Source organism: Neolamprologus brichardi, chromosome 13, assembly GCF_056152115.1.
Source record: "Neolamprologus brichardi isolate AB-2024 chromosome 13, ASM5615211v1, whole genome shotgun sequence".
Taxonomy (NCBI): domain Eukaryota; kingdom Metazoa; phylum Chordata; class Actinopteri; order Cichliformes; family Cichlidae; genus Neolamprologus; species Neolamprologus brichardi.
Window position 1 is genome coordinate 31,422,881 of NC_142116.1, and position 19,946 is coordinate 31,442,826.

Here is a 19,946-nt window from a genome sequence, read left to right on the forward strand (position 1 = left end):
GAAAACACACCCTGCAGTTAGCATTAGTCAGTGTGTCTGAGGCTATGAAGAAAAGCACACAGTGTATGTTCACCTGGCCTCAGGCTATTGTTTCTTTCTACACAGCGATGATTCAGAGGACAGCACACACAGCAGTTAGGATGGTAACCCTACTGCACAACCCAGGCTGGTCAGCTTTAAACTGGATGGATGACTGGTTGTGTAAAGCGCTTTGGGGTCCTTAGGGAATACAAATACAGACCATTTACCATTTACAGAGGAGAACTGACCGAGTGACTGCAAGCTGCCATGTCCTGTCCTGGTACTTTAGTCATCATCACCCTTCACTCAAGCCTACATGTTTACAGCCAGAAATGAGAACTAAACACAAAGTAGCAGAGGCACCTGAATTAAGTTGTAGATATTTAATTAAATTAATTAAAAACTGAAATGCAGGTAAAGGAGTCTGAACAATGATTCGTTTTAATATTTCATGCTATCAGCTGTACAAAATCATAAAAACACAGAATGCATTTGCTACTTTTAACTGAAGTCAGTTTCATTTATTACTTGATAATTAATAAATATTAATTATTATTATTAACAATAATGTATAAATTAAATGAAAATGAGTAATGACTCCTTTCATTGAGTGTGTGTCTGGCTCTGTGAGTGTGTGTGCTGATTCATGAGTGGAGGGAGTGGTGGTGCAGGGCGTGACTCTGACACACGCTGTGTCACTATCCAGGTGAGAAATGGTTTTTAAGGCAGCGACACGAAGCAGTGCACAACTTTACACAGCAGAGCTGAACTCCCCAGCACAGCTTCTTCTGTGTTTGTTTGCTGACAGCTGCTCCTGTTTCTTCTGGACGTTTTAACAGGAGCAACACAACATGAGAATACTTTTACTACTGGCTGGTGAGATTTCCCATTTTCACTGCTGCTTTATTTCCTGTTCACTGAGTTTGTGATGTTAGCATTCCTACACACCCTGAAATAGAAAGCCTGCAGCTTTTTTATTTACTAACTAAAGAGATGGAAGTAAGCTGTAGCAGTGAACGGTTCAAGATGGTGCATGACAGTCTGTGTCTGAAATCTGTGATGTTAGACATGTTGGTATCTGTCATGAAATCTTGTAAGAAGACACAAACACAGCGTATAACTGCTGTGTCGAGCTGCAGTACATCTTTAAGAATAACCAGGTTATTTATAATTTTACCTGTTCTAAGTAAACCTTAATCAAACATCGATGTGCTTCATGCACATGGTTTCATCTGACCAGTACACAGCTGTGGGTTATGACGGCCTTTGGCCTGAAAATAGACAGTACGATAGCTGCAGACCATCATCTCTGTTCCTGCTTCTAAAGCAGCATGAGACTCATTTAACAGTTGTATTGTAGGTTACTCTGTATTTTAGATGCATGTTGAACAGCAGTTAATAATAAAGACGTTTCTGAGAGCCTCAGAAAGCTCAGAGTTAGGTGTGTTGTGTTCATACCTGTTCACATTCGTCCCTCCTCCTCACAGCCTCAGCCATACTGTCACATGCCCAAAATGACTGCTCATGGGGGGCATGCTACCCACCCACGGATGACTTGCTCCTTGGCAGGGCTCACCAACTTCAGGCTTCATCTACCTGTGGCCTCACTGGCTCAGAGGTCTTCTGTACCCCGTACCAACAGGTAAGAGCGTGCTTTCCTGTTTGGGCATTTTATCTCTGTGAGCGAAGGGAAAGTTTGTGCCACTGCTCATATCACCCTTTAACAAACAAGTGAGAACTTCCAGGCATATTTGTGTAGCTGAAGGAAACTCCAGCTTAAGAGCGTTTCAGGTAAAATATCCAAAGATTCAGCTTCAGTTTTTGATTTAGAGAAAACAAAGATCGCAAAGAAGAAGCTGCAGCTTCAATACAACAACGTCATATGTGACATTATTATACAAAATCACTCAAAGTGTCTCTGGCTTCCAGAAAACAGGCAAAGAGGAACAGAAATGTACACAAACTAAACCAGTGCAAACCAGACTGATAGAAGAGGTCAGGAGGACCAATGAGATTCATGTGCAACCAGTGAGGGGAGGGAAAGACAATAGCAACCGATCAGAAGTAAAACCAAAGAAAAGACAACACAGACAACACAGAGCGTGTTGGCAGCACAGGACACTGGCACTACAAACACAAAGATAAGAAAATATATACAAATAAACAGAGACATAGGATGTCATGGTGTTACTTCATCTTCATAGATCACAGTATGGGCGATGTTGGATTAGCCTCAGGGAGTTAATAACTGTCTTAGGCGTGGTCCTCTGTTCATCCATTTAAATGTAACCTTGTACTTCAGACGCACACATGACGATGAAAGCCTTCGGCGTCATCAGAGAAAACAAGTCCGATCTAGCCAGGAATGCCACTTCACTGCTGGAGGTGTCAAATTTAGTATCTAATGAAAAAGAGCTGCAGAAGAAGTGTCAAAGCTGAAGGTACTCGAAGCAAAACTCTGCTCACGAACTGCTGAGGAGAAGCAAACACAGAATAAACATACAAGTCCCCACATTTAGCCCAGTAGACCAGGTGTCATCTAATGAAGGATGAGAAAAACTGTGGTTTGTGAAAAGCCCGGCAGAGGGTGGACAGGAGGCCACGATCTTTGTGTAAGTCGAGGTGGAAGAGTGAAGAGGTGAGCACAGTGTGGCATTCACAGACAGCCATCATAGAGGGAACTTTTCATATCAACTCAATAATTCAGGCTCCTCATATTTGTTGCCCCAAAATACAAGAGCTTAGGTAACCCTGGGCCTCTAAGGCTCAGCGGCACAGCCATAGGAGGCTTCTTGTTCCAAATAACATCCTAAATAAGAAAAAAAGCGAGAAGAAGCAAGATCAGGATGAAGTTAAACATGAAAAGCATGGAAACACATTGATTTAGGTAGTGCTGATCCCAGAGGGAACTGAGAAGATTAGAAGAGAGCAACGTTCAAAGACATATTTAATTATACATATTTAAAAGAGCCATCTTTGCCTCATAAACGTGCCCCCAGACAATTATAAAGCTGCCAGCAGAGTCCGAGGCTGTTTAATGTGAATTAAATATTTCTATGAATAGGGGCAGCAACATCTTTAAATTTGCTGGAAAAGGATGAAAGACACTTCCCAACCCATCTCAGAGATACTGTCTATTTCTCCAAGAGCAGGTTTCCTGCAAATAAATGATATGTGCATGAAGTATTAACACTTACATTCCTGCTCCCATATGTCCATATGAACATCTAAATGATGCTGTAGTCAGATGAAACCAAACCCAAAATCTTTGCCATCAACTCAAGTTGTGCTGAGAAAAACCCACTATGTCCACAGTCAAGCACAGAGGTGGAAACATGTGTTGGGGCTGTTTTTATGCTAATGATAGAGAACAACGTCACTGCGTTGAGGGCCAATGGATGGATGGGGCCATGTACCCAAAAACCTTGAATGTTCAGCCAGGTCACTGGAGATGAGGATGAGTTCTCCAGTGACATCTGACCAAGGACACTAAAAAGTGGCTAAGGAAGAAGAACATTATAGTCATTGTAATATAAGGAGCCAGTACACTCAGCATTGCAGATTAGTGAATGTTTATTAGCACAGTGCTCCTCCCTCTGTCCTCCAAGCGTGCTGCTTAAACAGAGAAGGCAGCATTAGAGTGCTGACTGCCAGCTGTGTTAGCCAGTCTCCCCTGGCACCGCCCCCTGAACCCACGGCGCCATAGCCCGGCCAATCTCCAGACCTCAAGTCTATATAAAATCTTTAGAGGGAGTTGAACCTTCATTTGCCAAGCAGCAGCCAAGCAGCCTCTAAAGAAAATATTCAGAGTTTCTGTAAAGCACCATCCCTCCTGAGATGTGTTCATAAATACTGACTGCTGAGATTATGGTGCGAGCTGTCAGTGAGGAAATGTTCAGCTATAAACAGCACATTCAGTTTTTCATAAACTGCACATGTCAGCACTGTACAAAATCCCAATACTCAATATTAAATAACATATACAGTTTGCAAACTGTTTGTTTGTTTTTTACAAAGTCCAACATTCTTTGGATTTATGGTTGGTTCTACAGATGACTGAGAGTTTAATTCAATATAGTAAATAAACTGTTGTGTTTTACTAAGCTTTTACTTGGGCAAAGGTTCAGTGCTAGAACTATTAGAAAGCTCAGTGGCACACTGTCCTTACATCACACATTACACTGAATCTCTTGTGGGAAAACAAAAGGTTTATTTATGTCTTTGTGTTTTTATTTTTTCAGAGGAAGATGAAATGTTGTCCGTGCGACTCCAGGAACCCAAACAGTCAGCTGGCCCACACTGTCCAGGATGTTGTGTCCACCTCAGGGCCAGACAGATGGTGGCAGTCCAAGAAAGGTGGGGGATGAAAGCAAGCAATCATAAAGGACTAATGCATAATACAACTAATACACTATACTGACAAAAGTACTAATCTGCCTTCACATGCGCGTGAACTTGAGTGTTGACCCATTCTTAATAAATAGGCCAGTCAAGATCCTCTGCACCAACCCAGCTCGTTCGTGTCTTTATGAGCAGTCATGATGGCGAAGGAACGGGCCATCCCCGAAGTGTTCCCTCAAAGTTGGGAGCGTTGCCAGATGCAGAAGCGTGACTTGTCACTGCAGAGAACACTTCCAGTGGTGGCATGCTTGACACCACTGCACCCAACACTTTCTATGGTGCTCAGTGATGCCAGGCCTGGATGCAACTGCTCAGCCATGGAAACCATTAAGCTCTCTATGCTCTCTTGAGCTAATGTGAAGGCTACGTGAAGTTTGGAGGTCTGCAGCAATTTGGCAACCTCTGTGCACGATACTCCTCATGATTCACTTCCCCCACTCTGTGATTTTACGTGGTCTACACTGAGTGGTAATATAAGAGAAACCACAAACAGTTGAGTGTGGAAAGGAAATTTCATGTGTGGACTTGTTCTACAAGTAGCATACATCCCGGTATTGTGCTGGAATTCACTGAGCTCCTGAACACAACCAAATGTTTGTAGAGTGATCTCCATTACTAAGGGCTTGATTGCATCTTGATTGCCACTTCCATGACCAATGTGCACCTTGTGGCCATCGAAGTGATTGAAACACTTGAATATCAGGTGGCTGTAGTTGGCTGTTGCTCAGGAGATACTCTACTAACTGCTCATCTACTAATCGGAGGGTTGGTGGTTCCATCCCTGGCTGCTCCAGTCTGCGTGCCAAATAAACGTGGGCAAGATTCCAAGCTGCTCTGCATCTATTGACAGAAACAGTTCAGAAAAGGGTTACTCCTGGTAGGCTTTAATCAGGCTCCACCAGAGCACTTTGCTCTCAGACTTACTCGTGGTTACCAGGTTATTTATGAATACAATGGGAGACAGACCCCACAGCTTTCAGGCCTGTCTTCTTTGGAAGCAGTGACCAGTTTCTATTTTTAAGATTAGGCTTAAACCTTTCCTTTTTTTGTTTTCACAGAGTTAGGGTTGGATCAGGTGACCCTGCCCTCTGAATCTCTCTTTTTCTACTTCATCTAAACACTCAAAGCGCTTTACACAACTTATCTCATTCACATTGTTTTAACAGTTTCTTTCTGTTAAAAGGGAGTTTTTTCTTTCCACTGTTACCATGTGTTTGCTCATAGGGGGTCATCTTGGTGCTATAGAGTGAAAGTGCGTTATATTTAAATTGAAAACTATGTCCCCTATTAACAAGAAATAAGGAACGTCAAGTTCAGTCATGACGCCTACTGTAGTTGCTGTTGACTGGCAGGGCCCATGATCCCTGTACAGGACCCACTTTGGGGCGTTCCAGTTCATACCCTGTCAAGTGCCCACCCGTCTCCACCTCTCCCCCTGGATATCCAATCACATAAGATCCACCAATATTTAGCCACACCCTATCATCCAGTAACATAGTGTACGCTGTTAAGTGCAGGAGGATTGCCAGGATGTATACATCGGGGAAACCAAACAACCTCTAATGAAGCGGATGGCACAACGCAGAAGAGCTACCTCGTCAGGCCAGGACTCTGCAGTCTATTCACAGCTACAGGCCAGTGGACACTCTTTCAATGATGAGGATGTAACATCCTGGACAGGGAGGAATGCTGGTTTGAGGGCGGAGTCAAGGAGGCCATTTACGTGAAAAGGGAAAGACCATCTCTGATTGGAGGAGGGGCCTAAGGGTCCATCTGTCACCATCTTACATGCTGTGATTGCAGCCATTCCCCAACTCTCTGTGAATGGGACTCATGGTTAATGGTTATTATATTATATGGCGTTTTTCTACTTCATCTACACACTCAAAGCGCCTTACACAACTTGCCTCATTCACATTATTTTTTATGCTCTTTCTGGGTAAGTATCGATCTAACATTTACATGCTCTGATGGATGCATCGGAGGGTTAAAATCTTGCCCATGCAGACTGGAACAGACTGGGATCGAACCCAAACTTCCAGTTGAGTAGGTGACTTGCTCCACCTCCTGAGCTAAGGGCTCTATGAATGGTACGGCATGTTAATGATAATGAAACTGACCTCACAGCCCATTGTCACTCACTGGTGCTAGTTTCTGCCATTATGCAAATGTCCTGTTTATAAGGGCGGGAAACCTGCAGCCAGCTCAGACTGAAGACGTCACCTGATGAGTTACAAAACGTTACTCGACCTGAAAACGCTGCGTCCAGGTGAACAGAATCAACTTTTTTGGAACTCCCTTACCTGGATGATTGAGCATAACAGGACAAAACGAGGTGAAAGAAGATGATTGGACTAGAGTAATGATGACAGTATTGGGACTGACAGTGGTAGTGATGTAAAGAACAGAAAGCAGGGAGACGACTGATTACAGATCTTTGTTATTGAGCTCACACATAAGCTACATTACTGCTCTGCTTTCTGTTCCTGCAGAGATGAGTCCAGTTACCCTTCAGCTCAACCTTAACAACCTGTTCCAGCTTGACAACCTGGTGCTCAACTTCAAGGTGTGACACAGTCTTTCTAGCTTAATGAATGCTCTAAGCATCCATGTGATTTGACTCAGTGTATGCTACTTTTCTGGGTTTTTCTCTGCAGGGCCCTCGTCCCAGTGCCTTGGTCATAGAGAGGACACTGGACAACGGCAAAACATGGCAGCCGACCCTCTACATGGCAACAGACTGTCAAAGAGCTTTTCCCAGCGTACCCACAAGAGTTCCTCTTGCCATGGACCAGACATACTGCTACACACTGCCCCCTACAGACACAAATCCATATAAAGATCACACAGTAAGGGAGAAATCGCTGTTAATTATTTCACCTTCATTTTGATGATGATGTTTCCTCTTCGTTTCTTTTTTATACATTTACATAGAAGTACATCCTTAAATACATCATTTAGTGCTGAAACAGAACAGAAACATTTCTGTTTCTTATTTTTATTCATTTATATTTAAAATGCATAGATCTTATTTTTATATTTGATTCATCCTTTATAAATAGACAAATCCATACCAGACTGTTTGAATCTTTCTGAGTGGGAATGGCATCAACAAAAGGTTTCTAATAATGTAATGCAGTATTGTAAGATTTTCTATCTGTGTACAGAATTAATATTTATGCATTTCACTTCCCCAGATTGAGTACAGTCCTTTACGTCAATACGCTTACGTCGCCGCTCCCAAAAGCCAGATGATTGAAGGTAAGTTAACAGTTCCACGGATCAACACTGGCCTCTGCATCCAGTTTAAGTGTTAGTTCAGTGACTCATAACTATTTTGTCTACAGATGTGTCTGGGTTAACAGGGCTGAGGGTGAGATTCACAGAGCTGGGGGATGTGCCTCATCTGCCAGGCAGGAGTCTCAGTAGGTTTTACGCCCTGAAAGAGATGAAGGTGATGGGCAGCTGTATGTGCCATGGACATGCTAACCGATGTCTGCCACAAGAATACAGCAGCAACCTTCTGCCCAGCACTATACAGGTCTGTATGCAGGGCCTTTTACCCTTTCATGGTCCCAGGTAGTCATTCGAACGGTTTACAGTAAGCAAATAAAGTCAGATCACTTTATTTAGTCCTACTGTAAGCTCCTAATGGTTACTCTGTTATGTCAGGATGCCATTGTGTTGTATGATAGAAGCAGGTTCTTTTGCACATCAGCAACACATCAACCAAAATGATTACAGTAAAAAGCCTCTAAACAATTTTAATATTACAGAGACGTTTTTGCTTTAACTGTGTCACTGGAAATCCATCCATCCACTTCCTCGACCAGCTCAGCTAACCTGACATCCATCAGCACGTCTGCAGGGAAATAAAAAATGTTTCGATGACGCCACACTTTTGGAGACCTTATTTCCTTCTCGTGGTTTTCCTTGGTGTGGTTTTTCATATGTTATGTGGAGATTGTTTCCCCGTGGACGGATGTGAGGATTCCTGATCGTACTTTGGCTTGTGGTGATGTGTGCATGTAGTGATCATTTAAGTATTTGGGTGTGCTTGTGAAAATAGACGTTTATCGACCATCAGCTTATTCCAGTTTGTTGATCTGCTCATTGGTCTTGGCAGGTGAACGCACAGTGTGACTGCCAGCATAACACAGCAGGTGTGAACTGTGAGCGCTGTGCTGATCTCTACAACGATGTGCCCTGGAGACCTGCAGAGGAAGGCTACACTCATGCCTGCAAACGTAGGACCTGCTACACACTCTTTAATCTAAACTCTGTGTGTGTGTGTGTGTGTGTGTGTGTGTGTGTAGGTGTGTGTGTGTGTGTGTGTGTGTGTGTGTCCCGCTCGATGTAATCTCTCTTTAATCTCTAGCTGTAATCACTTGTGAGATGTATTTAAAGGTAAATAATAAGAATGTGTGTATACTGGCTCACCATAGACCAAAGCCCAGCTTATGAAAAAGTTTAGATAAAGTTATTAATCCCTAAATTTCTTCATTTAATTATCTGGGTATGTCTTGTCCTCAGGTTGTGAGTGTAACAACCACGCACAGCGCTGCCGGTTTGACTGGGCGCTGTATGAGGCCAGTGGACAGAGGAGTGGAGGTGTGTGTGAAAGTTGTATGCACCACACCACGGGGCCAAAGTGTGACCAGTGCGCTCCAGGATACCAGCCGAACCCCCGCAGTCGAATGGATCGTCCTGACGCCTGCATACGTAAGTCCTCACATTTCTGTGCACTTCTGACTGCAGCTCACGCTGAACGTTTGTGGATAAACCGTGTTGATGTATTTGGCGCCAGGCTGCGTCTGCAGTGCCGAGGGGACAGCGAACGGCGGCCGGTGTGATGACAGCACAGGATCCTGTCAATGCAAAGTGAACGTAGAGGGTCCCCGCTGTGACCGCTGCAGGACAGGATACTACGGTCTGAGCTCCTCCAACCCGCTGGGCTGCACTAGTGAGTCACACATTGAAGCTTAGCTTGGTGCTGCAGTAAACATGGAATCTTTGCTTTTACTAAAACTAATTAAAAGCCTGTAAACTATTAACTTTCACTGATGTTCATATAGTACTTTATATCAATACTGTAAGAATACAGATGTTAATATCATTTAGTTTAATGTTTGAAGCATGCAGATCTCCATCAGACTTTGCTCTTTTCTAGAGTGTTCCTGTTCTCCACACGGCTCCCTTTCAGACGTCTGTGATCCATTGACTGGCCAGTGTCTCTGTCGTCCCCACTTCCACGGCATTACCTGCAACGTGTGTGTGAAAGGCTACTGGAAGCTAAACATGTCAGAAACCTGCAAACCCTGCGGCTGTGATGCCACCAAGTCAACCACTGATTCCTGTGATCAGGTATGACGCAAAGGCCTTTCGGTGAGATCATCAGCTGTTGTAATGCTGCAGCCTAAGACAGCGGTCTCCAACCTTTTTTGCGCCACGGACCGGTTTATGCCCGACAATATTTTCATGGACCGGCCTTTAAGGTGTCGCGGTTAAATACAACAAAATAAAACTAGTACCGGTACCGAAAAAAAGAAGATTTATTCATAACACACGTGAAAAGACCCAGGAAAACCGAGTTAACGATAAAAACGATAACAAAATAACGCTGAAAACCGATAAAAACCCTGAAAACTATACATTTCACACTTGAGCCTCAACTCTCGCGGCCCGGTACCAAACGACTCACGGACCGGTACCGGTCCGAGGCCCGGGGGTTGGGGACCACTACTCCGCTGGCCTAAGACATAAACTGTGTGTATCCAGCTCTTTCCATCCAGAGCAGTCAAAAGTGTGTTTGTTTTTAAAGCATTTACAATATAGTTATTAATTGAATTAAAGATTCATTAAAAACACAGTGTACTTTATGTAAACAAGGTGTGGTGGCCCTAAAATGTAAAATGTTGGGTAAATTATGTGTTAATGTGTTGGTCTTAAGTAAAACTAAGATGCAACACTGAATTAATTAACAATTTATACTTTATACTTGAAAAAACAGTCAAATGAAGTGGGGACATTTTTGACCCCTGAGGACCACAGCTGTGATTATGTGCTGCCATTTAAAAAATTTAAATGGTTCAAAAAATAAATTCTCACTAAAGTTCAACATATAGCACTCTGTAGTTAGTCAGATAGTCAAAATTATCTAAACAATTAAATATTTAATTTTCTTGTTTTATTTTCGCTTAAAAAACAGGGTGTATTTTTTGTAAACAAGGTCTGGTGGCCCTAAAATGTAAAATGTTGGGTAAATTTTGTGTTAATGTGTTGGTCTTAAGTAAAACTAAGATGTAACACGGAATTGATTGACAATTTATACTTTATACTTGAAAAAACAGTCAAATGAAGTGGGGACATTTTTGACCCCTGAGGACCACAGCTGTGATTATGTGCTGCCATTTAAAAAATTTAAATGGTTCAAAAAATAAATTCTCACTAAAGTTCAACATATAGCACTCTGTAGTTAGTCAGATAGTCAAAATTATCTAAACAATTAAATATTTAATTTTCTTGTTTTATTTTCGCTTAAAAAACAGGGTGTATTTTTTGTAAACAAGGTCTGGTGGCCCTAAAATGTAAAATGTTGGGTAAATTTTGTGTTAATGTGTTGGTCTTAAGTAAAACTAAGATGTAACACGGAATTGATTGACAATTTATACTTTATACTGTAAAAAACAGTCAAATGAAGTGGGGACATTTTTGACCCTTGAGCACCACAGGTGTATGGAAATGTGTGTGTATGGAAATGTGTGTGTATGGAAATGTGTGTGTATGGAAATGTGTGTGTATGGAAATCGGGAGGACATTATGAGGGTTAAATGGTAAATGGCCTGTATTTGTATAGCGCTTTACACTACATTCAGTCATCCACACGTTCACACACTGCTGATGGCAGCTACATTGTAGGCAAAAGGTAAATTTATTAATGACCCTCAAATGTCGTCTACAACTGTTTGTTTATGTAGCTAAAAACTGAATTTTTCCAGTCCCGGATGACCGAGAGCCTACAAAGACTAACTTTATCTTCACTTTGAATTCACTCCTGAAAATGACAGTTGAGAAGTTGTTTACACCTGGTGTGACTTAGAAAGGACTGGTGTTGCTATGAGATATGATCGTAGCGAGGATGCAAATATTCTGTCTTTGTCTCATCATCACAGATTATATCGTTTGTCTTCTCTGGAAAATAATGAAATGTTGTTTTTGTTCAGCTGACTGGTCAGTGTCAGTGCAGATCAGGCTTTGGAGGCCGAACGTGTACAGAGTGCGCTGATAACACATATGGAGACCCTCTGAAAGGCTGCCAGCGTAAGTCCACCACTCGTTTGGGAGTTTTCTTTCAGTTCAGTATCATTTATATAGTGCCAGATCATAACGAGGGTAATGGTGAAACATTGTAAGGTAGAGAGGAAACTCCCAGCATGGATTAGAGATCATTTATGATTCACTGCTGAAGTTCAAAGTGTGTTCACTTACAAAGATGTGAACGTCATTTTTATGGTAGTTGTTGACTTTCAATGATTTCTTTGAACTGTTCTTTTTCCAAGATGAAACGATTGCACAGTATACATCTTTAATAACTTTAAAAAATACGTTCGTTCTCAGATCCATGTATGGTCAAAATGAAATATTTACATACACTCACTCGTATCTTTTCATATGTGGTGCTGACAGTGTTTAAACTTGACGAGGCCAGGACTTTGGTTAGTGATCATAGAGAACAAGAGGAAAGTCTCAGGAATTCATTGAAGACATAATAAGGAGAGTTATAGATCTGCACGACTTGGGGAGGTCTGCTGGACTTATTCCAAAACAACTGCAGATTACATGAGGGGAAATTAGGATGTTCAGTAATAATCCAGGAACCACCAAGCCTCAAGCCTGCTGCAAACTGGAAGCTGCTGGTACATCAGTGTCCACAGCAAAGCCACTGAAGTCCTCACAGAAGATGGACTCAAGTTTAACTGGCACTCGTAGCTGCCACATGGATCAGCCAAATATGCCTTCTGGAGATACGTTATTTGGTCAAATGAGACAAAGATTGAGCTCGTGACTGGTTACAATGACACATGTTTGGAGGGGTGAGATGCTCAAACCAAAGAGCACTGAACCAACTGTAATCATACTCTGGGGCTACTTCACTGCCAGTGCCATTGTTAGATTGTCCAAAGTAGATAAAAGTCTAAAAGTTATTCAAATTCACCTCAAATCAATAGAATGGTTGAATCTTGGACACGACTTGGTGTTACAGCAGGACAATGAAACACAATCAATCCACCCGAGAAAAAAGAAGAGTTCAAAGAAATCATCAAAAGCCAAACTTAAAAAGAATTTGATGTAAGCCCTCTGAGCATGGCTGAATGTCTGCAACATTTCCATTTTGAAAAACGCTTCGTAACTGATCTGCATGACCCTCCTCTGTGTTAGCCTGTGACTGTGATGCCGATGGAACCCTCCCAGGAGTTTGTGACAAGCAGTCGGGATCCTGTTTCTGCCGACCGGGTGTCTCTGGAGCTCGCTGCGACTCCTGCAGTCGTGACCGCTGCGACTCCTTCCCTGACTGTGAGATGTGTCCCTCCTGCTTCTTCAGCCTAAAGGCTCAGCGAGAGAATGTCAGCTCGGTACTGTCGACACTTGCCTCCAGATTATCGTCTCAGTCTGGAGGCGGCGCTGACTTTGGGCCCCGCATCAGTAACCTGGAGGCCACTTTGAAAGCGATCCAGAACTCCATGTCCTTGTCACCCATCACTGATACACGTGATGCTCTTTCTAAGCTGAAGGAGCTCAGGTGGGAAACTGCTGAAGAACTTAATTCTAACAAATACGAATCACCCTTAAATTCGATCACCTTACACTGTTTTTTCATTGATAATATCATCTCCAGGTACCAGCTTGATAATGACCTTTCACCCCTGACAAAAACTCCTGGTCTGGACTCTGAGCTGGACAAACTGCAGGACCTGCTGGAACGCTTCACGCTGGAGTACAATGCCAAGAAAAATGCCACAAAGAGTCCCAACAATATAGGTCAGAAAAGACTAAGCATTCGCTGCAATTCCACAGATGTGGCTGATGACTATTCATGTATCACAACAGCATGAAATCCACTCATGTAGACTTGTCCTGTCTTTGCAGGGGCATTCAACACCATCAGATACGCCTACGATAACTCGACAGATGCCACCAAAAAAGTTGAGGCCGGGAAAAATACCGTAAAGGAATCAACTGATGTCCGAGGAAAAACTGAGGACATTCCGAGCAAAGTACAACCGGCCAACACCAGAGATCTGGATAAACTGAACAACAGCATGGCCTCCCAACCCAACCTCACTCCTGTTGCCAAACAAGTAACTAGCACTGATCTTGCTTTGTGTTTCAGAAAAAAAACTTCTTGATCTACTGTTTAGCTGACTTGCAGCATATGAGTAAAACTGAAAGATTATTGTCTTAAATAAGCATCCATATGTGTCATATTTCTCAGTGTGAGCATAATCCAGGCCATTAATCATAATCTTTCTTGTTTGTCCTGAGTGCATGGAAAGTTCATTTCCTATCATTCAGACTAGTAATCGTCATTGCCCTCCACCTCTAACTCTGTTTTTCAGGTGTGTGGCAGTGTTCACTCCGAGTCCTGCACACCTCTCCAGTGTGATATTGGAGATTTGTGCCCACCAGGGGGAGACGCACCCTGTGAAAAGGGGGGAAAGTGTGTGGGCGCTCTGCCTCTGAGCAAGAAGGCAGACGCTGATGCCAATGATGTGAGGGAGGGACTGGACAAACTCTCTGGGAGGATCACCGATGCTGCAGAGAAGGTAGACACTTACAGCTACATGCAAATAATGAGTTTTGTGATTCACACAAGTCATTCTTAATCTGTTTACACATCTCAAGCAGTTATTCAATGTCAATGTGTGCACAGCTGCAGAAAACACAGGAGATGACCAATCAGGTGAGGCAGTCTGCAGAGAAGCTGTCCAGTAAGCTGCAGCAGGCCAGAGATAAACTCGAAGACGACCTAAATGAGACACGCAGCGTTGTGAAAGAGCTCAAAGACTTCCTGTCAGGTTTGTTGGATGAGTGAAACCACTTTGAGATGGAGGGGGAAACTTCTTTGGGTGTAACAGAAGGTGATGCTGAGATCAGTCGCCCTTTAAACACCACCACAGTGTGAACTCCAGCTCCTGTACTAAACTCTTGCTTTTCCTATTTTGGTGACCAGACCCATCCGCTAACCTGACCCATGTCCAGGAGGTGAGCGACTGGATCCTGAATGCCAAGCTGCCCCCCAGATTGGCAGGGCTTAAAGGGAAGCTGCAGGAGCTGAAGGATCTGACAGCCAATCTACCAGACAGCACAGCGGTGCTGAAGGAAGCTGAGCCACAGTTAGATGCAGCCAAGAAACTGCTACAGGATGCACAGGACGCCAGGTTGATGCTCGCACTTCACTGTCAAACTGTTGAATAAGATGCTCCTTTTTTAAAGAATCATCAGCTTTGCTCCCACTGTTTGTACAGACCAAGCACCGAACACATGCTTGTACAGCTATACCGTGGGAATTTCCCTAATGCAGAACTAACAAAGTCTATGTCTTCACGAATATGAGTATTAGTGCCTTACATTTAATCAGAGATTAGTTTTTCCAGACTGTTTTAATCCAGTCCTTATTTTTTGTCGTTTTTACCCATCAGTCCTTCAAACTAACGGTTTCTGTGGTTGCAGGGACACAGCACTGGGTGTGAAGGCTGATGTTGATGGGCTGCTGGCAGGCTTCGCCTCAGTGAGCCCTTCCCTTGCTGAGCTGGAACACAAATTGCATGACAAAATTAATGTCATAGAGACCTTGAATAACAACCTTACTAAGGTAGAAAGCGTAGATGAAACAATGGTCTATTTATTACAATAAAAACTGCTTATAGGCTGAGTTTGGGTGGGTTTTCTTCATACAGGCCAAAGACCAGCTGGTGCCAGTAGAGAAGGCTCTGGACGATGTAGCAACACTGATAAAGCCAATGAAACCCCAGCTGGAAAAGCTGAGAGACCTGCTGCAGGATGGAGGTCAGCAGGCTGAAGATGCACGGGACAATGCAGAAAACGCTGATAAAGAAGCAGCTGCTGGAAATCAGGTAAAAGATCTGCTGCAGCTGCTTTAGACGAGCATCGACATTAATAAGGAAGAACAAGAACCCAGTGTAAGCTACTATTTGCATTTATCAGTCATCTGTAAACATGAATATAAATGAATATAATGAGTGTCCACACACTTGAAAGCTCATAGTGTGTTTTTGCAGTGCAGTCAGCTGTAAATGTGCTGAGTTGCAGACTGGTTCTGTGGGTCGTTGTTCTTCATGCTGCTGAATTAAGTCGTGGATATCTTCGGTAACAGATTGTCGCTAACATGAAAATGTTTTCTTCTCAGTATTTGTTTATATTTTTAAAATTACAAATTTAAATAAAAGTGAAGAATTCACATTTCAGGTAGGCCAGATTAAACTGTAGCTAGGTTTATTTAGCTCCTATTTAATTCAGGTCTTCCAATTACTTCTACTTCTGTGTATATAATGAAGCATCACATATGCAGACTGCTTCTACCAACATTTCTGAAGGAATGGGTCGCTTTAAGAGGCTGAGTGAATTCCAGCGTGTTACTGGGATACGATGTCACCTGTGCAACCAGTCCAGGTGTGAAATTTCCTCACTGCTAAATATTCCAAATGTTAGTGGTATTTAAAAAACGGAAGCGACTGACAGGAACTCAACCATGAAGTGGTAGGCCATGTACAATCACAGAGTGAGGTCAGCAGAGGCTGAAGCACAGAGTTCATCACTACAGGACTCCAAACTTCATGTGACCGTGAGATTACACTTGAACAGACTGGGTTTCTATGGCTGAGCAACTGCAGCCTAGACTGACATCCAGCACAATGCAAAGCGTTGGATGCAGTGGTGTCAAGCACGAGGCTACAAAGGCTCTAAAGCAGGATTCGGTGACTGCCAGAGGAAATCTGTGCCAAGTGTAAAGTTTGGGGGAATTATTGTGTAGCATTATTTTTCAGGAGTTGTGTTCTCCCCTTAATTCTAGTGGAAGGACTTCTTCCTGCTTCAGCGTGCCAATGCATTTCAGATTATTTTGTGAGAACACTTGGGAGATGGTCTGTGCACCAGAGCTCAAAGCAAGGTCCATAAACACAAGCATGAGTGGGTTTGGTGCAGAAACTCACACTAAGAGTTTTCTTGTGCAACTTCAGTGTTTGACCTCACTAATGTGCTTCTGGAAGAATGGTCAACATTCCCATAAACACACTCCTGAACCTTGTGGAAAGTCTTCCTATAAGACTTGAAGCAAAGGTTTGGCAACATCATATTAAACGCTATGGATTAAGGATAAGAAGGCCACAACTGAGTGCCATATTATGTGTGTACTTGTAGAACCTGTTGACTTTGGAGAAGCACCTTGACCATCTTAAAGAGAAAGATGTTCCCGGGACAGATGGTGAGACGGAGCCAGCGGGGGATCGACTGAACAAACTGCAGCAGGATGCTGGAGCTCTGGCTAACATAACCAAAAACATGCTGCAGGCTCTAGACGGTAATTTAACCAACATTTCCACTAAAAGAAAAAAATTCACTCAATGCATCCTCAGTTCATTGGGGAAAGTAGGACATTTAGTCATAAAGCATAAAGTGTTGATTGTGAGGTTAGTAAGTAGCTGCTTGACTAGCATGTAAAAGTAGGTGATTTTGGGAGCATGAAAGTTTTCATATCAACAGTTCAGTTTGAATTTTTACAGGTAACTTTGTTGTTGCGTGCTCCTACCATGAGCTCACCCCCGCTGACTTGGTGGTCTAATATTTTGCTTCTGTGGACATTCTGTGTGGCGCTCTCTAATGACTAAATATATCAGAAATACAGTTCTACAGTCCTGACACAGACAGTGTGTCCCACTCCCTGAAATGCTCCTTGTGTTTGTTTTCTTCTAGGAAAAGCCGACTCCATCCAAAGACTGCAGGACAAGATAGTTCAGAAATCAACAAAGCTTGAACAGCTCGATGTCGAACTTAAAACACTTCTGACACAACTCCGTAAGAAAGCTGAAGATCTCAGTGAATGCCAGGCCTGAGTTCACATGTAGCAGTGCAGTTAGTATGTAACTGTAATATAACACTGTCTGAGGAATTACAACCATTTTATACATACTCTCTATTTTAAAGACTCAAAAGTAATTGGACAGTTGACTGACAGGCAGTTTCATGGCTGCACGCGACATGTTGCTCATTAAAAAGCTGAAAGATTTGATCCCAAATGATACATTTATATTTAGTGGCTGTTCACAAGAACTATGAGCTCCGAGATAAGTAAGTAGAGGCTGTCATTAAAAATCAAAATAAATCAGACAGACAGATTAGAAACAATAAAACTAGCTCACAAATTTAAAATTTTGTGAGTTTACGTTTTAGACAATGTAATTCCTGCACAGGTGAATAACAGCATGAAAGACTTTGATTATCTGAAACACCCTGTGGTGGTGTACAGACACAGTATTCATAGGTACAAGTATTAATATGCAGTATAACAACTCTCACTGTACCTTCTACTGCTGTTTCTGATGTCGTCGTGCTTAGAGACCAAAATTTACTTCAGCATGTACGGGTTACTCAGACCTGCGCTGTACCAACTGCCTTTGAATGAGAAACATACGACAAGCTTTAATGAAAATGAATTTCAGCATCATGAACACCAAAGCTGATGTTTTTGGTCCTATTTGAATGTAACCTTACCCTGTATTTGTGCCAGTCACATCTCTCATGGTTTCTAGAGTCATATTGCTGCCTGTATATTTATCACTAATCTGCAATCTGTTTCAACAAAGTTTCATGTTCACAGCAACACTGCATTTTTCCAAAGTGGATAAAGGCTGAAGGTTCCCTTCTTTACTGATTTGAATCTGTTGTTCATGCATAACAAACAGGAACACAACAGGTTTAGTGAGAAAATGGTTGTTTGCTTGTTTTAAATGGCTGTATTTAATTGTTTCTATAATTTAAAAAAACTGTATTTCACTACATTTGTGGAATAAAATCTATTCTTTATATCAACTTGTGTCATTTGATGAGTTCAGGTTTTTTTAACAAGAGCAGTTGGGAAACATCAGAATCAGTGGAGGTCCTAGCCTGTTTGGCGCCCTGGGCGAACACACCCTCTGGCGCCCCCCTCCCCCACCCCCCACACACACACACACATTAAGGATTGTCCATTGACATAAAACTGTTGTCAGAACCATACTGAATTTCACCAGAGAAACACACACACATATGAAGAGAGAGAGAGTATGCATTGTATGCAAACAGCTACCAAACAGCCATCATAATTCATCATCAAATCAACAACTGATAATGACTAATTAATATTAAATTCTGTAACATAATGTATTGTTTGGAGTTTAGTCTGTTACTGTTGCTATTTTTACCATTTCTTCTTGGAGCAACTGTAACCCACATAATTTCCTTAGAGATTAATAAAGTATTCTGATTCTGATTGTTTCAGGATGACCTGCCATCATCCAATCACACATCTGCTTACCTGCATCTTTTGCTCGTTTCTCTTCTTTTCTCTTTTTTCTAAACTGAGGACCTGATGGCTTTGAACTGTTCTTGTCCATCTTCCATTGGTTTTAATTTTGCGCTCCAGTATGAACACCCATTCCCCAACTCGAGGATCACCACAACATGATCTAACAGACCTACACCTTAGTTCACAGATTCACTTTGTCTAAGGTTTATTTCTGAGATTTCACACAACCCAGGATTCAAATCATGAATACATAATCGGCTTGGATTTGCAACATTATGAATGAAATGCACTCTATTTAAATCATCCAACTGTAAAATATAAATTTTAAATTGTTATTGATCCCTTTACCCCGAGTCCTAAAGTGTATATTTATTTTCTTACTCTTCTTATATTTATTGTTTGTTTACTTGCACTGCTGTAACTGGAGCCTCGTCGTCTCTTCTCTCTACTGGACTGTATGTAGCGGAGATGACAATAAAGTTTACTTTGACTTCAGCAGCGAGCAGGCGCACCGACGGCTCTCGTGCTCACTTTTTGCTTATAGAATTTCGAAAAAACATCAGTGCAAATTATAAGTCTGTATCATGATGTCTGGTGTTTTCGTGTTTGTTGGTTTGTTTTTATTTTGCGAGTTGGTCATTAGATGCTGCTCCAGCCAGCCAGTGAATCCCCCGCCGCCCCGCCCTCTCCGCAAGCAGCAGGCACACCTCGCAAACGGAGGGCGCCCTTACTCCCAGCAAATGGGCGATAAAAAACCGATCGGTGCCTGTGCCATTCCCAATATGCGCTGGCATGACGTCGGGGCAGCATGAATACGAGCAATTTTTATTTTATTTTATTTTTTATTTTTTTGCCGATGCCTGTGATGCTGCCCCCCACCACGATGCCGCCCCGGGCAACCGCCTGTGTCGCCCGTATCAAAAACTGCTACTGATCAGAATAA

At 42.5% G+C, this 19,946-nt stretch overlaps 1 protein-coding gene across 1 annotated transcript; it reads left to right on the plus strand.

Annotated features, from left to right (window-relative positions):
* Positions 1-760: 760 nt before the first annotated feature.
* lamb3 (laminin subunit beta 3) lies at positions 761-18,471 on the plus strand. Its single transcript, XM_087849818.1, has 22 exons — positions 761-897; positions 1,509-1,663; positions 4,263-4,377; positions 6,915-6,988; positions 7,080-7,271; positions 7,620-7,683; positions 7,770-7,963; positions 8,549-8,669; positions 8,956-9,144; positions 9,230-9,385; positions 9,593-9,786; positions 11,646-11,742; positions 12,862-13,222; positions 13,319-13,461; positions 13,570-13,781; positions 14,040-14,246; positions 14,354-14,498; positions 14,654-14,861; positions 15,154-15,295; positions 15,381-15,557; positions 16,861-17,020; positions 17,413-18,471. The coding sequence occupies exons 1-22, from the start codon at positions 873-875 to the stop codon at positions 17,550-17,552; spliced, it is 3,471 nt and encodes a 1,156-aa protein (XP_087705944.1). The 5' UTR covers positions 761-872; the 3' UTR covers positions 17,553-18,471.
* The last annotated feature ends 1,475 nt before the right edge of the window (positions 18,472-19,946 follow it).